Genomic DNA, 10524 nt, shown 5'->3' on the forward strand with positions numbered 1-10524 from the left:
TCGTTGTTACAGCTGCTCCCCTCGTTGTTCCAGCTGCTCCCCTCGTTGTTCCAACTGCTCCCCTCGTTGTTCCAACTGCTCCCCTCGTTGTTCCAACTGTTCCCCTCGTTGTTCCAACTGCTCCCCTTGCACATCAGGCTCGTGTTGAATATCCAGCGCTGCAGCCCTCTCGATTAAAGCCGCCCTTTCTGCCTGGGCTTTCATTCGAGCAGAAGAGGTAGATGGTGCATGTGATGAACCAGTTTTGTGTTTTGACTGAGGGTGTGATGTTTTTGAAACGCTGTCATCAGGTCCGATGTCCTCCGAGTCCGCCCTCAGATAACCACACATTTACATCTTGCATAAATCCATCAAATATTTGCATCTTTCCTTGCAGCCACTGCCTTTCCATTTCTTCTTCAGGGTCAGTAAATGATTTATGAATTTCCTTTAATTCATCACACAACTTCATAAAGTCAACCAAATGGTAACTGCATTTCCTTTGCATTGTCTTTAGAGTTCATACGCTATTTCAGTCTTTGCATTCACTTCTTTACTTGTTTGTAGCTGAAGTTTCTTGCTTTTTGACAGTTTACAAAGAACAATTCCAATCCTTTGGCAGTGTGAGTGATAATCCTTTTCTCTCTCACAGATTGCAGTCCAACAGCGCCATCTTGTGACGTGACGTCAGATTTCACAGACATGATTAATGTTCACTGTTCCTTTAAGTTTCGTTTTCTCTTCTCCGTTAGCGACAGCGCGCTGTTTCAAACAGCTGACATCGTTGCAGCATTAAAACCATTTACTAAGCCATTGTCCAATACAGCTTAATGTCTCCTATACAATCCTCTTATCCTGCCGCACAGTGCACATACCCGGCCGCTTTCCCAGTCTTGGCTCTCAGCCTCTCCGGTGAGCGCAGGTGGGAACAATCTCCAGCTGATTGTGGCATGTGCAGCTGATCCGAGATGACGATGTCGATTGTGCAATAATCCAATTGTTTGTTTCCGGTGAAAACGATCCTTAATCCATGTGAAGTGATTCTTATTGTCCAGTTTCACTCATAGAGTGCGATTCCACTTAATGTAATGGCAATTTTCTTTTCCTATGTCCTATATATTTTTGCCATTACTTCACAGAAGGGCTGAAGAGCGATCCAGACGCAGACAGATGACCGGATCCTTAGGTGCAGTTTGAACCCTTCATCCGTGCATTTGAAAGAGGAATAGAGCGGAAAACTGATGATGTGACTGCTAAACATATATCCCCAATCTGATCAATGATGACATGTATAGCCGCATGTCATCATTTCAGCTGGTTGTCTTGGTGGTGCCCAGCACACAATGTGGGCTTCGTAAATAATTGGACAGCCTTCTGGGGAGAACCTGGTCTGATTAAGAGAGACGGCATTCACCCTACTTTGGAAGGTGCAGATCTCATTCTCAAACATTTCAGGGCTTTGTGGACTTAATCCATGACAAACTGGAGTTGAGACCAGGAGGCGGAGTCGCAGTCTTACACGCTTCTCTGCGCTCTCTCCTAGGCAGTCACCCATAGGAATCCCGAACCCAATAAAATACCCAATATTAGCGGTGTGTGTGTGTGTGTGTGTGTGTGTGTGTGTGTGTGTGTGTGTGTGTGTGTGTGTGTGTGTGTGTGTGTGTGTGTGTGTGTGTGTGTGTGTGTGTGTGTGTGTGTGTGTGTGTGTGTGTGTGTGTGTGTGTGTGTGTGTGTGTGTGTGTGTGTGTGTGTGTGTGTATCTGCCCAAGGACAATTGAAGGTAAAACCTAATAGAGGTGTCATACATAATAACCTAATAAAAGTAAATGTAACAACTACTACAGTGCAACAAAACAGGAAGATTAAATGTGGTCTCTTAAACATAAGATCTCTAGCATCTAAAGCAATATTGGTAAATGATTTAATATCAGATTATAATATTGATATATGCTGTCTCACTGAAACTTGGTTGAGACATGAAGAACATGTCAGCATAAATGAGGCCACTCCACCCAGCCATGTCAACACTCATATTGCTCGAGGCACGGGCCGAGGAGGTGGAGTTGCAGCAATCTTTGACTCAAGTTTACTTATCAATACTAAACCAAAATGTAATTATACCTCTTTTGAAAGCCTCGTTTTTAGTCTTACGCATCCGACCTGGAACACTTTGCAGCCAATCTTATTTGTTACAGTGTACCGTGCACCAGGTCCTTATTCAGAATTCTTATCAGAACTCTCTGAGTTTTTATCAACTTTGGTTCTTAAAACAGACAAAGTAATTATCATAGGTGACTTTAATATTCATGTTGACGATGATAAAAGGGTTAGGGTTAGGAAAAGGAAAATATACTGATATAGAATAAATAATAAGCTGAACTTTATTTGTTGGAAGGAGTATTTAATCTAATGGCTCTGAGAGGGAAAGGAAACCCAACACAACAAACCCTCATAATGAAATACAAGTGTTCCTGTAAGGCAGGTTTATTTAAAGCACCTCCAACACGAGGCGATTCAAAGTGCGTCACACAACTGAAGACATGAGGACATGATGCAGCAGGTCATTCAGAAGCAGAGGCACTCAAACAAACATGAAACCAGCTGATATAGAACAGCTCCGGTCTTCACCACATGAATAACAGCGACTGTGCATCGTGAGGTGAGCAGAGTTCAGTGCAAAGCAAACAGGGAGTCTTCAGTCTGGATTCAAAAGGACCTGCAGGTTTCTGGGCTTTGGTCCAGATATTTGGAGAGTAATAACTAAGATAATGTTTAAGAGTTTATACGCAGAGTTATTTAATGTAACTGTAAACTAGGCTCAGCGTCCACTCGTCAATAAGTCAATAAAGATCCTGGAGGTGATTTTCTGCAAGATGTCTATCAAATAAACAATGTTCCAACTTCTACATGTGGTGATGTACATTTAATACATAACTCACTGTTGAAGTGTTTGGGATAAATCCTGAATGAATTCACTGACTTCAGAAGTTTAGTTTTCCTGAAATGTGAAAGAAAATGGAATTACAACTTTCTAATTGTTTAACTTTAGTATACGTTTTCTTTGTGTCTGCATATCTTATTCGTACTGAGCATTAGCTGCTAATGCTAATTGTGGTGGCGTTTTAATCCTTGTCTACAATTTAATAGCCACCTCTATCGGGGTTGTGGGTTTTGACACGCCTCTCTTTGTTTTCAAACAACTCAGCGGAGATCGTAGTTGAATCAGATGCGCTGTATTCCTTGATCCACACGGTACATCCAGGAGGACACATGTCTTCGCTTCATAGTAACTCAAAGTTTATCTCCAACAGAACAAAAAAAAAAAGGTCAAAAGACTTTTCCATTTCCCCATCTCATCAACATCAGCTGTGTCCTATCAATCTACCATATATAGGCATACAGCCGTGCACGTGATACTGACGCACGTAACAAATAAGTGAGCCTTCAATTAATACATTTTAAACCATAGTATGACTCACAAAAATACCTTTAGACGGTGAGTTTAATCTAATTTATATTATCATCAAGCCTAAACTATCAGACAATAATAAGTCAATGAAAATGGCTCCAACACTAACAGAACACTGCTTCAGAAATAAAGGGAATAATATTGCATGTGCACGATATCAGTCAATACATGATTACACTGAGTTAAAAACATGGCGTTCCTCAGGGAAGCGTTCTGGGTCCTCCACTGTTTCAGAACTGATGCTCCGTGGTGACAGCAGACATGACATCATCGTAGTCATCGTCCAATCCCTGCTCAGCGTGGGTGGGCGGAGTCGGGTCACTTCCTGTTGTCAGAAGGAACATGTAGAAAAGGTATTAAGAGTTTTGGTGGATATTAAATCCCTTTAGATCAGGGGGGTCCAAACTGTTTTCACGAGGGCCGCATACAGAAAGATATACGAAGGGTGGGCCGCTCTCTCGAGGTTTATTACCTCGTAAGTTCAGTCAGTAAAACCAATCAAATGTAGGTAAATGGTGCTGTGAGGGTTTAGCTCATCCCTTAAAGCAGATCCTCAGAGTGATTATAACAAGAGGAAATATGAAGGTTTATTTCAAGCTTGTTACGGAAATAAGTCATTGGGCTTTTTTCTTATCAACTAAGATTTGTTAGAAAATGTTTCCAACTTGAATTGAATGAATCTATTTGAAAAGTGGTCTCATTAACACATGAATACTACTGTGTACTGTATGTTTACATTTATATTTAAGAAGTACAACATAAGACAAGCACACGTTTCATTTGTGGGCAATATTCCATTATACTTTTTGAATTTGCTGAGGGCCGATTCAAAAAGGTCCGCGGGCAGCATTTGGTCCCTGGGCCGTAGTTTGGACACCCCTGAGTTAGATGTGCAAGCTGAGAGAAGTTACCTCTGGCCCTCTCTCGATATATAGACACCATGAGGAAAGTGGAGATGCAGTACGGGCAGAAAACCACCAGGTGGCAGATCACCCTGAACACAAGGTGGAGGGAGGAGGCAGGAGGTGCAGAGGAGGCTGTGGGCGGGTCCATGGTCGTGGAGAAGGAGGAGGTGGGCGGCCTTGTGGTCGTAGGAGGTTTTCCTGCAGAGAGCATCACACCTGGTCAGGTGAACATCTGAAGCAACGAGTCCTGAAACCAAAGCAAAGCTCCTCACCTGAGACAGACAGCCGGCTCCATGCAGACTCTTTACCCTGGAAGCTACACTTGTAGAGGCCTTCATCAGACCTGGAGACATGGAGGAGGGTCATGTGACCATCAGGCTCAGTCCTGATGGAGACGCCATCTTTGTAGAATTCAGCAAGGAGGTTGTCGGCCATCTTTGTTCTGCAGGTCAGAGTGACGTCATCTCCCTCCGTCGCAGGGAGGGCAGGACTCTGCAGGATCACCGCTGTATGTGAACACGGAGCGAGATGGAGAATGAAGGTGATAAATACATTACAAATGTCAGAGATTATTAATGAACCCACTACCTGCCAAGTGTAATGATTGGTTCTCAGGGACAGTGTGTGTGTTTTCTTGTTCATATGTACATATCAGGACCAACTGGAGTCGTAGAACTTAAGAGGACACTTTAAAAAAGTGAATTTTCTCTTAAATTAGGTTAATATAGAACAAAATAAAATGTCCCTAAAGTATGAGACTGTACTGAGGAGTATTTTAGTGGATGATAGTGTGTGTGAGAATGTGTGTTCTGCACCCTGTGGTTAGCACAGCTTCCTCTTTCTGATGAACTTCTTAGAGTGTTTTTAGTATTGATGAGGAAACAGAGAGGCTGATCTTACCGGAGACGGTGATGGTGATGCTGTCACTGGTGGATCCCCCTGTGGACTCACACCAGTACTCTCCACTGTCCCTTGGCACCATGGAGCTGACGTTACAGGAGGAACCAGCACGTGTTCCCCAGTCGACTCCACACTCAGTTCTTATTTCCATGCTCGTGTTTCTCCTCACAGTCCATCCCTCAGAGGCGTCCTCACATCTCAGAGAGACACGTTCTCCTGCAAACACCTGAGAGCTGCTGGGAGTCACCGTCAGACGAGCTGCAGGGAGGAAGAGTTATAAAACACTGAAGAAGAAGAAGAAGAAGAAGAAGAAGAAGAAGAAGAAGAAGAAGAAGAAGAAGAAGAAGAAGAAGAAGCCACTGATAGGTTCACTGATGACTCTAACATGCATAGTTCAGTGTGAGGACAGAAGAGAGATCAGTGACTCTGACACTAAGTGGTGCATCAGGTGGACAGAGACTCAGCTCTGAGTGAGAGACGGAGGAAGTGTACTGACCTTGGTGAGTGAGAGACGGAGGAAGTGTACTGACCTTGGTGAGTGAGAGACGGAGGAAGTGTACTGACCTTGGTGAGTGGAGCCGCTCAGCAGGGAGGTGAGCACTGAGGAGAAACCACAGGGTGAGCTTACTGCGACACACAGGACACTTCCACAGGTCTGGATGCTGCTCTTAGAACACATGCATGTAGTGCAAAGTTAGCACGAGCCAGACTGGATAGAAGTTGAGGAAATACCAGACTTTCTTTCAGCACTTGAATGCACCACAACAATCATCTGAGTGCAGTTCCTCCTGAACGAAGCAGACAGGAAAGAGAGGTCCATCTCCCGGACTCTGGATGCTTGTTGTGCAGCTCAGTGGACTCTCACATGTGTTCTGATGTCTGAACGTCTTCCCTCATGCTAACAGTATAAAGATTGTACTTACAGACGAGGCGTTGAAGACTTGTTGGATCCATTGTACCTCTTTGTGATGTGGCATCAAACTGTTTCTCTGACAGGAGCCCACACAGCGTTTCCTTCCTGTCACCGCTTCCTCCAACCACTCTGAACACCTTTTGAAACACATCTCGAACCCTTCAGGTGATCAGTGGTACTCTTAGCTGCAAGGCTTCTGCGGTTAATACAAATATATAGCTTCCACTCAAGTTAGACTCAGAGAATGCTCTCTCAGTCGGAGTGAACACGACAACACAAGAGGCACAACTCAACAAAAAAGCGTTTATTGAAGCAAACTAAGATTCTCTTTATGTTTCTGTTTGATGATAAACGTTAAATAATTGTAATAATTGTGTCGGCATCTTCCCCACAGGTTGACCACCTCTGTCTCTGAATGGGCTGCAACATGGGAATTGTAGTCTTGTATTCACCGTGCAGTGCACGAGGTCGCCACTAGATGGCGATATGACTTTGACCAGAACAAAAGCCTGGCTCTCACACTTCCTCTTATTATAATAATGTAAAATGATCTTAATAATAAACAACACTTTTCATATTAAAAGTGTTTTTGTGTATATAAGTCTTAACATTCATGGATCATACATAATCCGTGTATCTACCGTCTAATTGATTTCTTTATTAAAACACGTAAACGGAAGAGCGTCTGAGAGGCGTCTTTGCTTTTTACCTTACTAAATGGTCTAATGAGGGTTGGGTTAGCGAGGGGTGGGGCCAAACTCACGGAATTGATTTCAAAACAAAAGCACTCGCAAACTCCATCATTCAGACCGCGGACAGACCTGAAGTCGCAGGTTTGATTCACATTTTTCTGCCAGTTTAGTTTGTAAATCCAACTGCTCCCCTTGTTGTTCCAGCTGCTCCCCTTGTTGTTCCAATTGCTCCCCTTGTTGTTCCAGCTGCTCCCCTTGTTGTTCCAGCTGCTCCCCTTGTTGTTCCAATTGCTCCCCTTGTTGTTCCAGCTGCTCCCCTTGTTGTTCCAGCTGCTCCCCTTGTTGTTCCAACTGCTCCCCTTGTTGTTCCAACTGCTCCCCTTGTTGTTCCAACTGCTCCCCTCGTTGTTCCAACTGCTCCCCTCGTTGTTCCAACTGCTCCCCTCGTTGTTCCAACTTCTCCCCTCGTTGTTCCAACTGCTCCCCTCGTTGTTCCAACTGCTCCCCTCGTTGTTCCAACTTCTCCCCTCGTTGTTCCAACTGCTCCCCTCGTTGTTCCAGCTGCTCCCCTCGTTGTTCCAACTGCTCCCCTCGTTGTTCCAACTGCTCCCCTCGTTGTTCCAACTGCTCCCCTCGTTGTTCCAACTGCTCCCCTCGTTGTTCCAGCTGCTCCCTTTGTTGTTCCAACTGCTCCCGTTGTTGTTCCAGCTGATCCCCTTGTTGTTCCAACTGCTCCCCTTGTTGTTCCAACTGCTCCCCTTGTTGTTCCAACCGCTCCCCTTGTTGTTCCAACCGCTCCCCTTGGTGTTCCAACCGCTCCCCTTGTTGTTCCAACCGCTCCCCTTGTTGTTCCAGCCGCTCCCTTTGTTGTTCCAACCGCTCCCCTTGTTGTTCCAACCGCTCCCCTTGTTGTTCCAGCTGCTCCCCTTGTTGTTCCAGCTGCTCCCCTTGTTGTTCCAGCTGCTCCCCTTGTTGTTCCAACTGTTCCCCTTGTTGTTCCAACTGCTCCCCTTGTTGTTCCAACTGCTCCCCTTGTTGTTCCAACCGCTCCCCTTGTTGTTCCAGCCGCTCCCTTTGTTGTTCCAACTGCTCCCCTTGTTGTTCCAACTGCTCCCCTTGTTGTTCCAGTTGCTCCCCTTGTTGTTCCAACTGCTCCCCTTGTTGTTCCAACTGCTCCCCTTGTTGTTCCAACTGCTCCCCTTGTTGTTCCAACTGCTCTCCTTGTTGTTCCAACCGCTCCCCTTGTTGTTCCAACTGCTCCCCTTGTTGTTCCAGCTGCTCCCCTTGTTGTTCCAACTGCTCCCCTTGTTGTTCCAACTGCTCCCTTTGTTGTTCCAACTGCTCCCCTTGTTGTTCCAGCTGCTCCCCTTGTTGTTCCAACTGTTCCCCTTGTTGTTCCAACTGCTCCCCTTGTTGTTCCAACCGCTCCCCTTGTTGTTCCAACCGCTCCCCTTGGTGTTCCAACCGCTCCCCTTGTTGTTCCAACTGCTCCCCTTGTTGTTCCAGCTGCTCCCTTTGTTGTTCCAACTGCTCCCCTTGTTGTTCCAACTGCTCCCCTTGTTGTTCCAACCGCTCCCCTTGTTGTTCCAGCCGCTCCCTTTGTTGTTCCAACTGCTCCCCTTGTTGTTCCAACTGCTCCCCTTGTTGTTCCAGCTGCTCCCCTTGTTGTTCCAACTGCTCCCCTTGTTGTTCCAACTGCTCCCCTTGTTGTTCCAGCTGCTCCCCTTGTTGTTCCAACTGCTCCCCTTGTTGTTCCAACTGCTCCCCTCGTTGTTCCAACTGCTCCCCTCGTTGTTCCAACTGCTCCCCTCGTTGTTCCAACTGCTCCCCTTGTTGTTCCAACTGCTCCCCTCGTTGTTCCAACTGCTCCCCTTGTTGTTCCAACTGCTCCCCTCGTTGTTCCAACTGCTCCCCTCGTTGTTCCAACTGCTCCCCTTGTTGTTCCAACTGCTCCCCTTGTTGTTCCAACTGTTGTTTCTCAAACAAGCCTACTATTATCATCAAGGGGAAACAAGGTGAATTTAGCGATCACAATGTTTCAAACTCATTGGTTTCTCAGCGTCTCTGTAAAGTCTGTGTTTCACTCTCTCCACTAAACGGCTCTCCCCCCCCTCCCTCCCTGTGAGCCCAGTGCGCTCCGATTGGTCGGGACCAGTCGGGACGTTGTGCATCGCGCTGAGCTCCGTGGAGGTGTGGTTTCCTTGTTTAGCGAAACACAGCCAAACTCACCCTGAGCACACACAAAGTCACAGCCGAAGTAAAAGCAATAAGTGTGGCTTGATGTTGAGAAGAGAAAGGTTGATGAACGCTGTGAGGATGGGTCTGAGAGAGGATGGGTCAGAGAGAGGATGGGTCTGAGAGAGGATGGGTCTGCAGAGAGGATGGGTCTGCAGAGAGGATGGGTCTGAGAGAGGATGGGTCTGCAGAGAGGATGGGTCAGAGAGAGGATGGGTCTGAGAGAGGATGGGTCAGAGAGAGGATGGGTCTGAGAGAGGATGGGTCTGAGAGAGGATGGGTCTGAGAGAGGATGGGTCAGAGAGAGGATGGGTCTGAGAGAGGATGGGTCTGAGAGAGGATGGGTCTGAGAGAGGACGGGTCTGAGAGAGGATGGGTCTGAGAGAGGATGGGTCTGAGAGAGGATGGGTCTGAGAGAGGATGGGTCTGAGAGAGGATGGGTCTGAGAGAGGATGGGTCTGAGAGAGGATGGGTCTGAGAGAGGATGGGTCTGAGAGAGAGGATGGGTCAGAGAGAGGATGGGTCTGCAGAGAGGATGGGTCTGAGAGAGAGAGGATGGGTCTGAGAGAGGATGGGTCTGAGAGAGGATGGGTCTGAGAGAGAGGATGGGTCAGAGAGAGGATGGGTCTGCAGAGAGGATGGGTCTGAGAGAGAGAGGATGGGTCTGAGAGAGGATGGGTCTGAGAGAGGATGGGTCTGAGAGAGGATGGGTCAGAGAGAGGATGGGTCTGAGAGAGGATGGGTCTGAGAGAGGATGGGTCTGAGAGAGGATGGGTCTGAGAGAGAGAGGATGGGTCAGAGAGAGGATGGGTCTGAGAGAGGATGGGTCTGAGAGAGGATGGGTCTGAGAGAGAGAGGACGGGTCTGAGAGAGGATGGGTCTGAGAGAGAGGACGGGTCTGAGAGAGGATGGGTCTGCAGAGAGGATGGGTCAGAGAGAGGATGGGTCAGAGAGAGGATGGGTCTGTAGAGAGGATGGGTCAGAGAGAGGATGGGTCTGAGAGAGGATGGGTCTGAGAGAGAGAGGATGGGTCTGAGAGAGGATGGGTCTGAGAGAGAGAGGATGGGTCTGAGAGAGAGAGGATGGGTCTGAGAGAGAGAGGATGGGTCAGAGAGAGGATGGGTCTGAGAGAGAGAGGATGGGTCTGAGAGAGGATGGGTCTGCAGAGAGGATGGGTCTGAGAGAGGATGGGTCTGAGAGAGAGAGGATGGGTCTGAGAGAGGATGGGTCTGAGAGAGAGAGGATGGGTCAGAGAGAGGATGGGTCTGAGAGAGAGAGGATGGGTCAGAGAGAGGATGGGTCTGAGAGAGAGAGGATGGGTCAGAGAGAGGATGGGTCTGCAGAGAGGATGGGTCAGAGAGAGGATGGGTCTGAGAGAGAGAGGATGGGTCTGAGAGAGAGGATGGGTCTGCAGAGAGGATGGTCTGGAAG

The 10524-nt window shown here is 47.2% G+C and overlaps 2 protein-coding genes across 2 annotated transcripts; both read right to left on the reverse strand.

The window, feature by feature from the left end:
- Positions 1-2447: 2447 nt before the first annotated feature.
- Positions 2448-6454, reverse strand: LOC117441984 (Fc receptor-like B). Its single transcript, XM_034077980.2, has 6 exons — positions 6177-6454; positions 5818-5853; positions 5254-5511; positions 4626-4859; positions 4360-4551; positions 2448-3773 (listed from the first exon to the last, which is right to left on the reverse strand). The coding sequence occupies exons 1-6, from the start codon at positions 6205-6207 to the stop codon at positions 3679-3681; spliced, it is 846 nt and encodes a 281-aa protein (XP_033933871.1). The 5' UTR covers positions 6208-6454; the 3' UTR covers positions 2448-3678.
- A 512-nt stretch (positions 6455-6966) lies between these two features.
- Positions 6967-8859, reverse strand: LOC139433357 (golgin subfamily A member 6-like protein 22). Its single transcript, XM_071202327.1, has one exon. It carries the CDS (start codon positions 8857-8859, stop codon positions 6967-6969), a length of 1893 nt encoding a protein of 630 aa, XP_071058428.1.
- Positions 8860-10524: the final 1665 nt, after the last annotated feature.

The sequence above is a fragment of the Pseudochaenichthys georgianus genome, unplaced genomic scaffold, assembly GCF_902827115.2.
Source record: "Pseudochaenichthys georgianus unplaced genomic scaffold, fPseGeo1.2 scaffold_2251_arrow_ctg1, whole genome shotgun sequence".
NCBI classification, from domain to species: domain Eukaryota; kingdom Metazoa; phylum Chordata; class Actinopteri; order Perciformes; family Channichthyidae; genus Pseudochaenichthys; species Pseudochaenichthys georgianus.

Excerpts from the sequence above, each read along its gene's own strand:
- LOC139433357 (XM_071202327.1), bottom strand. The coding sequence starts at position 8,859 with ATGATAATAGTAGGCTTGTTTGAGAAACAACAGTTGGAACAACAAGGG.
- LOC117441984 (XM_034077980.2), bottom strand. The coding sequence starts at position 6,207 with ATGGATCCAACAAGTCTTCAACGCCTCGTCT. Across the intron at positions 4,552-4,625 it reads GAGCCGGCTGTCTGTCTCAG|GAAAACCTCCTACGACCACA; the intron begins GTGAGGAGCTTT and ends TGCTCTCTGCAG. Across the intron at positions 3,774-4,359 it reads ATATCGAGAGAGGGCCAGAG|GAAGTGACCCGACTCCGCCC; the intron begins GTAACTTCTCTC and ends TTCTGACAACAG.